Source organism: Populus nigra, chromosome 10, assembly GCF_951802175.1.
Source record: "Populus nigra chromosome 10, ddPopNigr1.1, whole genome shotgun sequence".
In the NCBI taxonomy this organism is placed as follows: domain Eukaryota; kingdom Viridiplantae; phylum Streptophyta; class Magnoliopsida; order Malpighiales; family Salicaceae; genus Populus; species Populus nigra.
The window spans coordinates 5,624,143-5,639,786 of NC_084861.1; the positions used below are offsets into that span (position 1 = coordinate 5,624,143).

Sequence of the window (15,644 nt, forward strand, 5' to 3'; positions counted from 1 at the left end):
GCGTGACGCTAATTGCATTGAAAACACTTGTCATCACCTGGGATTTTTGAAACTGGCATTTCTTTACTAGCTTTATCATAAACCTGGGTCCCACCCCATTATGATACAAATTACAATTCCTTTCAAATCCGTGAATATTAAAGGAAAAAACTCATTTTGGGAAGGAAACGAGCAGCCCGCCACTCGCAATCTTACATTTGGAGCCTCCATTTCCGTTTACTCAGCTGTCAAGTTTCCGTAAAAAGCAGATCCCCCAAATCTATCTCCTTTCCAATCAAAGCGTCATCCCGTCTTGATATTTTTCTAGCCGTTCAAAATAAATAAGTCTAAATAAACAAATGAAATAAACCTGGACCAATCATAAACCAACAAAAAGGCATCACCCCGTTCCTCCAATCACACGTAATCACCTCCCCCCCTTATTTAACAAACTACGTCCACCTCACTCCATCACGCGCTAACTTCAAAAAATCAAATCCACCGCCACTTTGCTTTGTTTTCCTTTCTTCAGTCCTCTCCTGTCTCCTCCCTCTCAACACTCTCCCCAGCAACTAAAAATGGCGGCCAATCTCGGCGCCTACACACGCGCGACCCCACGCGCCTCCCTCTTCTCCAATACCAGAACCTCCTTTGTTATACAGTCCCCGCCATTCCTTAGCATAACAAGAACCACCAAAATCACTAGAATTAGGGTTTCAAATGATGGCAGTAACTCCTACCTGGACATGTGGAAAACGGCTGTTGATCGCGAGAGGAAGACCGTCGAGTTCCAACAAATCGCTGGAAATTTAGCTCAAACCGATAATGACAGTGATGATGATGATGATGATGTTACTGTTGATTTGGAGAAGAAGAGCGAGGACTTCAAGAAGATCCTTGAAGTCTCCAAGGAGGAGAGGGACCGCATTCAGCGTGTGCAAGTCATTGATCGTGCCGCGGCGGCCATTGCGGCAGCTCGCGATATTGTCAGGGAAAAAAAGTCCGCTGATAAGGATTTCAAGAGTCACGAAAGCATGGGTGGAGAAGTGGAAGATCAACAAGGAGGTAAATTTTGGTCTTATGTTTATATTTTCATTCAAGTTCAGTAAGTTTAATTTAAGTTAATTTTGGGAATTAATAGGGTTTAAGTTTTACGCTTTATATGTCTATCACGCGAGTTTTGTGTTTTCTAATGAATAAAATATTAGATATTGTCAACTTAAAGCTTCAAGTCTTGCTTCTTGAATAGAAATAAATGAAAAAAGGAGAAGGAACAATGAAGTATTCTGTATGATTTCGAACTTGGAGCTAAGATGGTGATATCAAAGTGATAGTGGTTTTTAAAGTTGGAAAAAAATTGAGAAAAGACTTTAACTTTAGTACTTTAAGGCCAGCCGTTGTTCAGCTCTGTAAATGCTTGAACATAATCTTAGGAATTATGAATCAGAAACAGTCAGCGCACATTTCTTGCTTTTTTTTTTTTTTTTTTTCATATTGGAAGATGTCCCTTTTTACTTCCCAATTTGAAGACCAGTTCAGTTCTTGCAATTAATACACCAGACGTTGCTGCTGAAATAAAACAAAATAAAGCCACTTCTCTTTTCTTATGCAGCAGGAACAGAGAGTAGGAGCATCTTGGTGTCTCGATCTGAGTCTTCTGCAGATGGAGTTCCTGGTCCAGATTTTTGGTCCTGGACTCCTCCTCTCAGCAGTGATGGAAATTCAGATGATTCCAGCGATGTGCTGAAAGTTAGGAAATCTTCAGATTCTCCTTTGACCATCCCAGTGGCAATGAAAGAGCGATCTGCGGATTTTCTCTCAATTCCATTTGAGAGTAAACTTTTAGATACGAACCACAGTTCTCCTATACCTCCACTGCAGTCATTAGTTGAGGTTGAAGGAGTAGAGGTCTCTGAATCCATTCTAGATATGCCTTCTAAAAACGAGGAAGAACGTGAACTTGGAGTCCAGTTTTCAGCATATGCAGCAGAAGCAGCACATGCTCTTGAGAAAGATAAGTTTGATGAGTTGTCATCCTTTGGAGTGACTGCAGATGGATCAAGGTGTTGGAGGGAGACAGGAATTGAGCAAAGGCCTGATGGTGTAATTTGCAGGTGGACGATGACCAGGGGGGTCAGTGCAGACCAAGAGGTCGAGTGGCAAGAAAAGTTCTGGGAAGCTGCTGATGATTTTGGCTACAAGGAACTTGGTTCAGAGAAATCAGGGCGTGATGCAACTGGAAATGTGTGGCGCGAGTTTTGGAGGGAATCAATGCGGCAGGTCATAAGAAGTGTTTCTCTAAATTGCAAGAACTAAATGCTCTTTCCTTTTGTAGTTTAGGCTTTGTGATATAGATGATTCAAGTTATCTTGCCTATTGAAATCTAGAGTCTGATGCATGCAGGAATCTGGGCTTTTGCATCTTGAAAAAACTGCAGACAAGTGGGGGAAGAATGGACAAGGTGACGAGTGGCAAGAGAAATGGTGGGAACATTATGGTGCATCTGGTCAAGCGGAGAAATGGGCTCATAAGTGGTGCAGTATTGATCCAACCACAAACCTTGAGGCTGGTCATGCTCATGTTTGGCATGAAAGGTGATGGAAAAAATTCTGCACATCATAACAATCTTAAATTTGTCATCATTTTTTTTATTACCAAAACATCATTTTTTACATGGATTTCTAGTCAAGATGATCATACTTGAACATGTTAAATTGTGGTGAAAATTTGTGATGACATTTGGAGATCTTAAATGTCAATGTTGCCTTTGAAGGGACATTTTTTTATTTCCTAGACTCTAGAAATTTTGGTTTGGGTTTGATTGAAACGAAGAGTAAGTATTATATTATAATTGATTTGTTTTTTGTTTTTTGTTTTTTTTAATTAGCATAGTAATTAAAAAATAGGATAATATTATTTGAAAAAGTTTTGACAAAATAACACATTTGAACTTGTTGCGTTTCAGATAAGCGATATTTAGTAAATGTCACACTTCAGATAAGCGATATTTAGTAAATGTTGCGCATGGGAAGTGCGACATGTCATTAAATTTCCACACAGACACCCCGCATCTCTCTTAAACCAAAGAACGCAGTCCCTATTCTTTTAGTTTACTCACTCTTGTCCCTTCTTTTCAATCTATAACTAGCTTGTCTAAGTGAGGCACTTGTTTTAGTTTCTTTCCATTTTATTGGAAAAATTCCACTCCTTCCCTTTCAGTTGCAGTCCCAAGGGAGAGTCAACTCTTCTTTTTATTAGCCTTCGGCTTCTTAGCCTGCTTTCTTAGCTCTATACCTCTTCTTCTCCCTAAGGCCTTTGGTTGTCTTGCTTTTGACCTTCAGCTTTTTTCCCGGTCTTAGAGCCTAGTTTTTTAGCCCTACTTTGCCCAGCTCCCTTTACTACTTGTCCGGTTCCTCGCAGACCAGAAAAGGATGAAGATAGGAGTGAGAAGGCAGTTTCTCTTTACTAAAGATCTCCACTCCTCTGCATCGTGATTTGCTGGGCCTACGCCAGGATGAGCTCAAGCTTGGTTATGATTATTGTGGTTGATAATTAATTGATGTTGTGGTTCTAAACTTTGACAAGAAAAAATGTGCTATTTTGCCAAATCTTTTTGTTGCAGTGTTAATTCTTCTATTTTTTAAAATTTATATGCTAATTTCCCAGTTTGTCCAATTGATTTAGACTGTTAATTTATTTTTCATATTCATATTCAAGCAATTGCAATTTTTTCAAAGTTGGTACTAGAACTTTTACCTTCCTGAAATCTTCAACTCTAGTGATTGCCTCAATGATTGCAGTTTTGTTCTTATTGTTTGTAAAACTGTTGACATATTGCTGGTAATAGGTGGGGCGAGAAGTATGATGGACATGGAGGCAGCACAAAATATACTGATAAATGGGCTGAGCGCTGTGAGGGTGATGGTTGGGCGAAGTGGGGTGACAAGTGGGATGAAAATTTTGATCTAAATGGTCATGGTGTCAAGCAGGGGGAGGCATGGTGGGAGGGAAAACATGGAGAGCGGTGGAACCGCACTTGGGGTGAGCGTCACAATGGTTCTGGGTGGGTTCACAAGTATGGGAAGAGCAGCTGTGGGGAGCACTGGGACACACATGCTCAGCAAGATACATGGTATGAAAGATTCCCACACTATGGTTTCTATCACTGCTTTGAAAACTCAGTCCAGCTCCGGGAAGTTCAGAAGCCATCGGAGATAGATGAACAATGAGCTCCCAATTTTCTTTTCGATTTCTCATCTATTCCTTTGATGTTGCTTAGGAAAGTCGTGTATAATTATTGGTTGATCCTTTGCAAAAGAACAAGTTTTCCACTGAAGTCGCAATATCCTTTTTCTTGGATATGATTCGGAATGCTATCTCATGAACTGCATGCATTTTTTTTTTAACTTTATACCGTGAAAGACCGTGTACTTACTTGATATTACATCAATCAAAGAGGAAAGTGGTCGAGTGTGTGTTCGCCGAAATACTATTTTGCTGGAAAAGCTTTGTAATGGATGTAGATTTTCTGCATCAATTGAATTTCGCACTGCCTTGCAATATTACTATCTGTGCTGGCTAGTACTTAATTCGGTTGTGGTCACTCACTGATTATGACTTCTCCTCGTCCGCTAAAGTAGATTCTGGCAGCTCGAAACTAAACATAGATCATTTGCATCAAAAAGCAAGCAGCCATCACGACTGATCCAAACAGCTATCTTCTTTTATTATTATTTGTGTTGGCATTAGCCATGATTCTTGTCATCGTTCTCAGTTTCCGAGAATACCATACGCAGATTATCAATAGCTTGAACAACAAGAAGGGTCCCCTTTCTCCACAGCATATCCAAGATGATCTGAATTCGCATATGTTATCAGAAAACAATGAATCCCATCTCTCTTCTGAAGAAAAATCTTACAGAGAACTACACTTTTCTGATGCCTTTTTCTAGTGGCAAAGCCAAACGTGGTTCTGTAACAAGCTTTTACTTGTAAATGCGGTCACAGAACTTGTGCCTGGTCGGGCAGAAACATTAATGGCCAGGCAACTAAAGCCTTGCCATCATTCATGGGGAATGGACAGGCTTGGGCTATGAAAAGGAGACGATTGTTTTAGAAACAAAGATGTTAATCAAAATTTGCTCTAAACTAAAGCAATGGTGCAACATGCACCGGCCATGAGAGTTTTCGAAAGCTATGCAGCTTTCTTTCTCATATTTACACTGGAAATGAGTCATTCTTGATCAAGTATTATAATCGGAGAAGGTTTCATGTCTATAATTTCAATGATTTAAACAAAGATATCGTCAATGTCCAATGCAAATCAAAAGGCGACGATAATGGGTGGTTCTCATTTGATTATTTCTTCCATTAATTTTCTTCTCTTTCCTCCTTTCTCAATGAATTTTATGCTAAGCCCATTTTAATTATTTGTATTGTGATATGTTAACAGAATCTTTTGTGGCCCATTTTAGTTTGTCAAAAGAATTTCCAAAAATACATCACTCCTTATTTGAAGTTTTTTCTTTTATAAAACACACCTTTTCACCCACCTAAATCGTTCTTAGAAAATATAGTTAAATTGAAAAAAAAATCAGAGAAAGAATATATAAAAAAAAAACATGATTATTTTTTTGAAGTAAATAAACAATATTACTTTTACTATTTAATTCCAATCAATTTCGGTTTGATTTTTTTAAATATTCCTTCTCTATTTTTTGAGTTCTTTTATTTATCTATATTTTTTTAAATACTAATTAGGGGTATTTTTATGTATAAGGGAGTTATTGTAATCTAAATTTTTGTTTTTTTTTTCCAAATTATTCATAAGCTTAAGAAAAGATAAAATATTGTTTTCTTCAAAAACAAACAAAATGGTTTTCAAATAAGAAAGAAAAGAAAAGAAAATGAGAACAGTAATAAACGTCGCCGTTTCACATAATTGAGGTGGGAGTGGAGAGCTGAGAAATGAAAACAACAGCCCATCCATTAGTAGCCAGTAGTCGGCAAAGAAGTGGGATTTGTGGTGCCATATCAACACAGGCAAAGGGAACTCTAAATTGCTATGGAAAAAATGAAATAGTTCTTTGATTTTCTTCTAATTCTCTCTGCCTCCAAACCAAGCCGATTTTCTCTCTGTGTTATAACTTTGGTAAGCCATTTCCCTGTAGAATCACATTACCTTACCCTTCTATTGAACTGCCACAAACCAAAGTGATCAAACGCTGAATTTTTATGCTTCACAGTAGTTTCAAGCTCTTGAAATTTGAAAGTTTTCCACAATCTTGACATCTGAGAAATATCTTTGCTTGTTGGTTTTTCTTTCATTTATCATTTCATGGCTTCTTTATTGCTCAATGGACCTCAAAATGTGAACTTCATTGGTGTCATAACCCCATCTGGGCTAGGTTTTGTAGGTTCAAATCTTCATGTTAGTTGTTTTTCGTCGAAAAATATTGTACCATGCCATAATAGGAATCAAAATTCAAGAATCTTAGCACCCAGATGTTCTTTATCATCTGCAAGGCCTGCTTCTCAGCCTAGGTTCATACAACACAAGAAAGAGGCATTTTGGTTCTATAGATTCCTGTCTATAGTGTATGATCATATCATTAACCCTGGTCATTGGACTGAGGATATGAGGGATGAGGCACTTGAGCCTGCTGACCTCTATGATAGGAGGATGACAGTGGTAGATGTCGGTGGTGGTACTGGGTTCACTACTTTGGGTATTGTTAAACATGTGGATGCCAAGAATGTTACAATTCTAGACCAGTCACCTCACCAGCTTGCTAAGGCTAAGCAGAAGAAGCCCTTGAAGGAATGCAAGATAATTGAAGGGGACGCTGAGGATCTTCCCTTCCCTACTGATTATGCAGATCGTTATGTATCCGCTGGAAGGTAAGATTGCTAAAACACCTAGATTTATTATTTGTTTTGTTTAATTTGAGGCTATAAATAGCTATTACCGTATTCTTTCTTTGTTATTTTACTGAAGGTATAGAAATGTTGTGTCTTTTTTTCTGAATGAAAGACTCCAGTTTTGTGCATAATGGCTATTTTCAACTTAATTTTCTAAATACAATGTATATCAAATTATGCTGTGGTTGTGTATCCCAGTATTGAGTACTGGCCGGATCCCCAACGTGGCATCAAAGAAGCATACAGAGTGCTGAAAATAGGAGGGAAAGCATGTATTATAGGTCCCGTCTACCCAACCTTTTGGCTGTCTAGATTTTTTGCTGATGTGTGGATGCTCTTCCCAAAAGAGGAAGAGTACATTGAATGGTTTAAAAAGGCTGGATTTAAAGATGTTAAACTGAAAAGGATTGGTCCAAAATGGTATCGTGGTGTCCGTCGGCATGGTTTGATAATGGGTTGCTCTGTGACTGGCGTAAAGCGATTATCAGGAGACTCTCCCCTGCAGGTGACGTACTTTATCTTTTAATATAGTAATATGAACTTTAGCTGAGATAAACCCTTGTTATGGTTCCTTGATTTGCTTTCTATGGTAACTACCTTTATTGCTATGCAACTCACTAACTTTCAAGAGATCTGTAATTACCTGGATGCATTCTATTTACAATTTCTCATAATGATTATCAAGTATTTTGATTGTTGTCCAAGAAATTCTTGATTTTGTTAGACTTAAAGATTAGTGTGGTGTGGGGTCTTAATGGCAAACAAGCATTAAAATTTAGCTTGTGATGTTAGCGTTTCCTAATGCAGTTCTGGCAGCTTGCATTGGTATTCCACTGTTGTGGAATGAGAGGCATGATATGTGCTGGTAGATCTGGTCATGATTCTTCAAGAACTAACTGATTTCTGAAGTGCCCATGAAATCGTTGCTGGATATTGGCTGGTTTCTACTGCTTGCTATGGGCATCAAATAAAGAGCGCAAATTGGTTCATCATTTAATAAGACTGATGTAACATAGCTTGCCATTTATGAACACATATTTGCTAACAGAGTCAAACAGAATTTGGACTGACTAATAAATGGACCATCCCCCCCTGCAATACTCTGAAGCATCAAAATTTAAGCAGGGGAGGATATAGCAAAACCAATTGGGGAAAACAAAGTGAAATAGTAATTAGCTCAGGGTTTTCTTTCTTCCTTGAAGTAATTATGAGGATGATTTTCTCCTTGTCTCTTGTATTAAACTTTTCAGAAAGTATGAGATCATCTTAGGTTCTGTTACTCCGATTCTGTTGATAATTAGAAAAGGGAGGTCATTTCATCAGAAGTTCAGATTTATGAGAAGTGCGATGCAGTAAGTCTATATGGGTTTTGCATTGAACCAAATTTCTCTACTCTCGTTGAATTTTTGTCACCCGGGAGATCTCTCTATTTCTTTGATTGATAATGCTCTAATAGATATCAATCCATGAGGATCATTCTTTAGTGTGGGTGGTGCTTCACTCTTTTGACAAGACAACACTGATTAAAATGAAGTAATTGTAGACAAGGACAGGGTGACCAGCAAACATAAAGCTTTGTTCTTGATGCATTGCATTGATTATTTTCCGTTTACCATTTTGAAACTACATTCTTTCAAAGGTTTTTCCTGGATTCATCTCTCCATAAGATCAATATACACTTTCAGATTTATGACTCATGAATGTGTAAATTTGATACATCCCGACTTCTTTTCTCTGTAAGATTTATGACCCATGAATGTGCATCTTGATACAGCTTGGTCCAAAGGCAGAGGAGATTGAGAAGCCAGTGAATCCATTGGTGTTCCTTATGCGATTCATTCTCGGGGCAATGGCAGCAACATACTTTATTCTGGTTCCAATTTACATGTGGCTCAAAGATCAAATTGTCCCAAAGGGCATGCCTATATGAAAAGGTGGAGGATAGTTGGGAAAATATTGGACACCATTTTCTGTTCTAAGTGGCTGCTTGTTTATCACAGTGATTAGCCTGCTCTCTTTTGTCTTTTATATTACTGTTGAATCAAGATAGTTGAGACATCTTATCAAATAGATCGAGGAACCTGCCTCAAGCCTTGTATTGCTCTTGGTTGTAACCTTAAGGCCTTAGCGTTAGGTTTGCTATTGCACCAGTAATGGAGAACGTCAACCAACTTGATTTGTAACTGAACCGTGGTTTCTTTGTTCCTTGTACAATTCAACCATGCTTGTAATAGTTGTTTGCAAAGCAAAAAGGGTGCCTACTGGTTCGTGTCATTGTGGAAGGATGTGTTGTCGCAAAGAAACAGGAAATGATGTATCAGGAAGTCATCGCTAATTTGTCTTCAAGTGCAGGAATTCATTTGTTGTGTTTTGTAATGGGTTGCTCAGAACAAGTGTGTGTGTGTGTGTGTGTGTGTGTGATGTAAAGAAATAATGTAACTACACGCATTTGTTAACCATTAACCATTAATTATCTTTTTCCATAATTATGATTTGATTCCATTAAAATCTTCCCTTTTTTCACTTTTTTTTTTCCATTGTAGTACTTAGAATCTCGAAAATCATATGCTAAAACTCCCATTTAGCTTGAATGTTGCAATGAATTGTTGATAAAATTTATAATATAAATCCTCAATTTAGTTATGAAAAAGTAACAATATTTTCAATTAAAAAAACCTTAGAAAAGAGGTTCTAAGAGATTCTATTGTTATACGAAGATGGAAGGCAATGAGAAAGAGGAAAAGAGAAATATTACTCAAGAAGAAAAATAAGAAAGTTAGAATCCAAGGAAAAGAAAAATAAGAAAAAAGGTTGAAGGTAGTAAGTATGTTAGAGAGTGTATTGTTTGTGTCTAAGATGCATGAAAATTATTATATCAGAGAATTAAAAAAACAACTACTGTCTAAAAAAGAAAAAGAAAATCCCATCTCCTAAGAAAACATGGAATTAAGTAGGAAATTATTTTGATGAATCCCAAGAATTACATTTTGATAGGTCGGTCCTCCTATATATAAAATTAGCATGAGTGGATTAACAGTGAACTGGGCTAGCAATTTTCCCTAATGGACATCCTTTCGATTTCCATCTATCAATGGCTTTGCAGGTGGAAGACTTGCCTTGACCCATCATCCCGATTCATCAAATTCTTGTTCAAACATGTATACTTTGAATGCCACATTTTTTTCGTCTCTTTCATTTCGTGTCCAGGGAGTTGAAAGCTTTTCGTAATTGGTGAGGCCGAGTCGTCAGGAGTCGATTTCCTTCGATAATCCTTAGGTCAACATTCTTCCCGGGGGAAAACTATACAACTTTGAACGAAAAGTCCAAGTTTTGGACCAAGATTCACGTGAATGCGGGACCTTGTACAGTTCTTTGAAACGTCCTTACCCTATTGCGTTCAGCAATGTCGAAATTGCCTTTGACATTTGAGCTCAATAAAGAGAAAGCGCGTCGACAGGCAGTCGCATTAATATGCATCTTGCTTCATTTATGGGTCGCGGCTGGCAGTAATCACACACCATTTAAACAAATTAACCACTACGCTGTATTCTCCAGTCGAAGAGCCCATCATATTATATTATCCTCTTGATTCGGCCGAATATCCTAACCTTTTCTGACCATAAAAAAGTATATATATTCAACTGTGTTTACTGAAAGGGAATATGATATAAGTTCATGTTTGCAACAATTTTTTCTTCGAATGATCAGCAACATATATGCATGATAAAACGAACATGTTACGAGATGGAAGGTTTTTGCTTTTTGTCGGAGCCAATTGAATGCACCTTTTGCGTTATGGATGCTTGACAAAGTAAACTGTTAGTAATTTTGATGAACAATACTATACACTAGATAGATCAACCGCATTATGTCATGGGACTGTTTTTTTTTTTTCTGAACATTTAAAAAAAACCTACAAAGGAATGAGGAATAAACTTTTTTGTTATTTTTTTCTCAAAACTTGTTAATTTTATTTGTTAAATCTTTATAAAAAAAATGTAATTTTGGTATTCTTGCATAATAAAAAAAATCAACCAATCCGAGTACCCCTAGTCAACTTACTCTACTTGTGGTCAAGAAGCGACTTGAGATCAACCCCCAGATTGGGTTTAATAAGCATGATTAAAAGAATGAGAAACCAATTTTTTTGTTAAATTATTTTTAATTTTTTTAAACCCGTTTTAAAACCCATTGATTTTTTTTTGTAAATTTCAACAAAAAAAAAATATCATTTTTACATATTTATAAAATAAAAAATTTAGTTGCCTGAGTAACTCTGGCCAACCCATCAAACATGTGACCAAAGACTTGTTTGGGGTCAACCTCCAGATCGGGTTTAAAAACCATAATTAAAAAAATAAAAATTAAATTTAATATGAAAATCAAATAAAATCAAATAATGAGGGATGAATCTGAAAAAAATCAATTAAGAAAATAAATGAAACCAAAAGAAATTATAATTGAAAGAATATGGACTAAATTAAAAAAAAACAAAAATCAGGTATGAAATTGAAAAGAAAATCAATTAAAAGAAGGGTGAAAAACAAAATAAATATCAATTAAAAAAAAGACCAAATCTGACATAAAAATAAAATAAAATAAAATGATAAAATTAAAAAAAATCATAAAAAGAATTTCACGCAAATATAGAACAATAAAAAAAAGGACCACAAGTGAAATAATATAAAAGGTTAGGACATTTTTGAACTTTGGGTTGGTGGAGAAGAGAGAAAAGTGGGTGGAGAAAAACAAATTAACCGTCACCTAACAACAGTGATTATAACAACACGTGTTGTTAGGAAAAAGCGTTGCCCCGAGATGATTTGTCTGAAAAGATGGTTGAGTATTTTTAAAGATCAGAGGATGTGTCACATGTCGTTAAAATGGCACGGACAACCTCCACATGTGTGGCGCGTGACGTGATTAGCAAGCGCCAATAAATTTTTATTTTATTTTTTATTTTTTTATAAATACCAAAACATTCCTAATCCCATATGAAAATTATAAAAAAACCAGAGTGTAAAAGATATAAATACCCCTAAAGACAAAAACATTTATTTTAAAATCAAATGATATTTTGGCGCTAAAAAAAAAGAATTAAAAAAAAATCTCCCAAAGCAAACCCAAAATCAGCTTCTATGAATATTTTAGACTTTAGAGTTTAAAGTGCGAAATCAAGAGAGAAAAAGGCGTCCATACTCCTCACTAATTTTACAAATATCCCATGAAATTTTTTTAAAATACCCCTAAATCAGCGTATTTTTCTCTTCCAATGATAATTTGACAAATTCATTGTGTGAACCCAAAAGTGAATTATCGAGAGTAGCTACACGAAAACACCGACCTCTTTAGCTATTTTCTGTAATGTTTTTATACTTTCGAATAATTTAATAATTAGGTGTGCTTGTATACAATCTAAGCCAACAACATTTCTAAAGCAATGCACGGCACGAGAGACATCTTTGTAGGTCAACAAAACGCGTTGATTTCGATTTCGATTTTTGCCGGGTGGACAAGTAGGTTTTCTGAAGGATCTCATCTCCCCATCTCGTGCAAGCAAAGCACCGTGGCCTTTGGGTAGAAAATTTAACTCGGGGAACCAAATTTTCCCGTCTACTCCTTGAATGCTCTGTCTCCCGAACTTCAAACCCTTACAGCTGTACAAATTTTGAAGTCAAATATAAAATTCATATATACATCCGTAGGTAAGTATAAACCTTATGCTACCAATCGGTATCTTAATTTAGTCTTAGTAACCTTTGCTACACGCAGATGGTTCTATAATATAGATCGGGTAAAAGAAACGAAAGGTCCACTGGTCCAAAAGAGAGACAGCAGATGCCCTTTTTTTTTATTCTCTTTCTTTGCCGAAGACCACAAAACCAATCCAGACATAAGCTGATTTGACTCGTGATTTTTTAAAGAGGAAAAAAAGAAAAAGAAAAATCTTACCACAGTACTTTACCGCATTGGAGTTCTACATAAACCCAGCTAAGGTTGAGCTATACTCAACATACCCTCTCTCTCTTAACCAAAAACAACGTACGTACTCTCTCTTCTCCCCCTCACTTGTAGCCTTTTGTGCTCAACATTCTCTCTCTCTCTCTCTCTCTACCAAAAACAACGTCCTCTCTCTTCTCCCCCTCGTAGCCTATTGTGCTCCACTCTCTCTCTCTCTCTCTCCCACTAGTCAGAAAGTTTTTAATTTGTGGTGTCTTTGAAAACAAAATGGCAGAGGTACTAACCGAAGAACAGATTGTTGAGTTCAAAGAAGCTTTTTGTCTGTTCGACAAGGATGGAGATGGTTAGTTTGTGATTAGCTTACGAGTTATATCATTTGTTTGAAGTGTTTACTGGTATTAATTAATCAGATATATGCCTTGCAGGTTGCATTACCATTGATGAACTGGCCACGGTCATTAGGTCACTGGATCAAAATCCAACCGAAGAAGAACTTCAGGATATGATCAGCGAAGTTGATTCGGATGGAAATGGGACCATAGAGTTTGCTGAGTTTTTAACTTTGATGGCCAAAAAAACAAAGGTATATATATCACACACACACACACACGTTACGCGTTAGTAACAAATATATATAAGAATATATATTAAGGCTATAATTTGAAATATATTTATGAATTTACCAGGAGACTGATGCGGAGGAGGAGCTTAAAGAGGCGTTCAAAGTGTTTGACAAGGATCAGAATGGCTATATATCAGCTAATGAGGTAATACTCTAAACAATTTTGGCCTTCCTTCTAATTTCTTCTTCTTTGCAATGGCATTGATATATATATCAATCAACATCTTCATTCGAGATTTTCATTGAATAGAATATACGGCAATGGTTATTGACCATAAGTGTTATACGGTGAAAACAACTCATTCAAGATCTTAAAAAACTCCTTACTTGTGAATTCGGTAGTATACTTTTCACATAATTGAAAATTCAGACTTCTAAAAAAATTAGAAATTCTCAAATTCAAAATGATAGTGCTGGACATGTTATCGAACAATCGTCATCTATGTCCCTTGTTTTTATTTTTTTTGAGAGTTGACGTTGACGAGAACTGGGAATATATCGTAGGTGAATGATGTTGACAAAAGAGCCTTCCAAATTCTAAAGGGAAAATAAACCATCACACACACACACACACACACACATAATATCCGTTTTTTTTTTAATGTATTATAAAAGTTTTTTTTTGTTTTAAAAAGATATTTAATTGATTTTTTTAATGTTTGATGATGATTTTAATATGTTGATATATAAAAAATATTTAAAATATTTTAATACATTTTCAAATAAAAAATTATTTTGAAAAGTAAGATAAACCATAATTCTAAATACCTGTTTCATTTTAATTTCTTTGAAGCATATTATCCTTATTTAGATTTAAAAAAAATTACCACTTTCTCTAAAATTTAAACAATAGATGATATCAATAAGGTGAGGTTACTGGTGATAAATGTTTAATGAATATTCAAGCAGATGTTGCCTTCGTGAAAAGGAGAGGACACCTTATCTAAGAGCTCATGCTCTGCAGAAACAATAAAATGAAAATGAAAAAGGTAAACCCATTGATATTGATATTCGGGTAAAAATAATTAAATATTGTACCATATATTTAAGGTTTAGTTTACCCATCAATCCGTGTGAGATTAGCTGTACGATTCAGCATGCAATGAACATTAACCATTTTTCATGGGACAGTGATTTGGTTCATAGCATTCTTACTTATTTAATTTAATTGGAAAGAGATCTCTCTAATCAAATTAAAAACTTGCTCTCCCTGTTCATGCTCAGTTGAGGCATGTTATGATCAATTTAGGTGAAAAGCTTACCGATGAGGAGGTGGATCAGATGATTAAAGAGGCTGATTTGGACGGTGACGGCCAAGTTAATTACGACGAGTTTGTTAAAATGATGATGAACATCGGGTGAAAAAATTCCCAGGCGATCGGATCGAAGATGCCGTGCTCAGAATTCATTGAATTATAACATCTTTAACTCCATAAGAAACTTGTATTCATTTTTATTATTGTCGTTGCTGTGGTAATGTAGCCAGCCAACCAATGATCATGACCGAAAATTAGAATGACCTGAAAAATCACTATTTGATTTTGTCCAAAGCTGAATTGTATTCTTTCTTTTCTACTCCAGAAGTTGTTTAAATATGTTTTTTAAATGGAAATAGATTTGGGAATATCGTGTCAATGCTGACTTTCTAGTACGTGTTGTATGGGATAACAGCTTTCGGCGATGGCAAAGCCCACCCCCCCAGGTCCCTCCTGTCCTTTCCGTCAATCTTTCTCTCCTGTGATATGCTAAAAGCTAGCGATAAAATAATACGACAAATCAGTCCCGATTTTCGAGATGAATTCAATTGAGTCTTTTGAGAAAATTCATCTAAGCTTTATTAGCCAAAACTTACAAGGAAATCCATATTTTCAAACACGCTTATTTGTGAATTACCTTATGGTATTCCTTGGAGGCAAAATATTGTCGGTTTGAATTAATAGGAGAACATTTCTTTGAGCCCCCCCTGCCTGCATGCTGAAGGGCAGACTACTGTCAATGGGCTGTCTCTCTAGCTCCCGTCTTCCAGCCACATGGCTGGAAGAATTTCGTATGTGCCTTGAGGACGGCTCTAGAGTCTAGAAAAACACTAATGCTAATATTATTGATCTCAGAATGCCTGATACGATCTGACTTCCTTTTTTTTCCCATCATGAAAACAATG

At 36.3% G+C, this 15,644-nt stretch overlaps 3 protein-coding genes across 4 annotated transcripts; all 3 read left to right on the forward strand.

The window, feature by feature from the left end:
* The first annotated feature begins 422 nt into the window (after positions 1-422).
* On the forward strand, positions 423-4,466 carry LOC133705480 (protein LIKE EARLY STARVATION, chloroplastic). 2 transcript variants are annotated; one of them, XM_062130723.1, is made up of 4 exons: positions 423-1,044; positions 1,595-2,259; positions 2,383-2,573; positions 3,827-4,466. In XM_062130723.1, the coding sequence occupies exons 1-4, from the start codon at positions 558-560 to the stop codon at positions 4,206-4,208; spliced, it is 1,725 nt and encodes a 574-aa protein (XP_061986707.1). In that variant the 5' UTR covers positions 423-557; the 3' UTR covers positions 4,209-4,466. The 2 variants fall into 2 exon arrangements, with proteins under 2 accessions (XP_061986707.1, XP_061986706.1); XM_062130722.1 differs by having other exon boundaries at positions 424-1,044; positions 1,592-2,259.
* A 1,510-nt stretch (positions 4,467-5,976) lies between these two features.
* On the forward strand, positions 5,977-9,174 carry LOC133705617 (2-methyl-6-phytyl-1,4-hydroquinone methyltransferase, chloroplastic-like). Its single transcript, XM_062130916.1, has 3 exons — positions 5,977-6,879; positions 7,099-7,405; positions 8,675-9,174. The coding sequence occupies exons 1-3, from the start codon at positions 6,317-6,319 to the stop codon at positions 8,828-8,830; spliced, it is 1,026 nt and encodes a 341-aa protein (XP_061986900.1). The 5' UTR covers positions 5,977-6,316; the 3' UTR covers positions 8,831-9,174.
* A 3,482-nt stretch (positions 9,175-12,656) lies between these two features.
* LOC133705618 (calmodulin-like protein 11) lies at positions 12,657-15,107 on the forward strand. Its single transcript, XM_062130917.1, has 4 exons — positions 12,657-13,204; positions 13,287-13,444; positions 13,548-13,628; positions 14,708-15,107. The coding sequence occupies exons 1-4, from the start codon at positions 13,129-13,131 to the stop codon at positions 14,843-14,845; spliced, it is 453 nt and encodes a 150-aa protein (XP_061986901.1). The 5' UTR covers positions 12,657-13,128; the 3' UTR covers positions 14,846-15,107.
* The last annotated feature ends 537 nt before the right edge of the window (positions 15,108-15,644 follow it).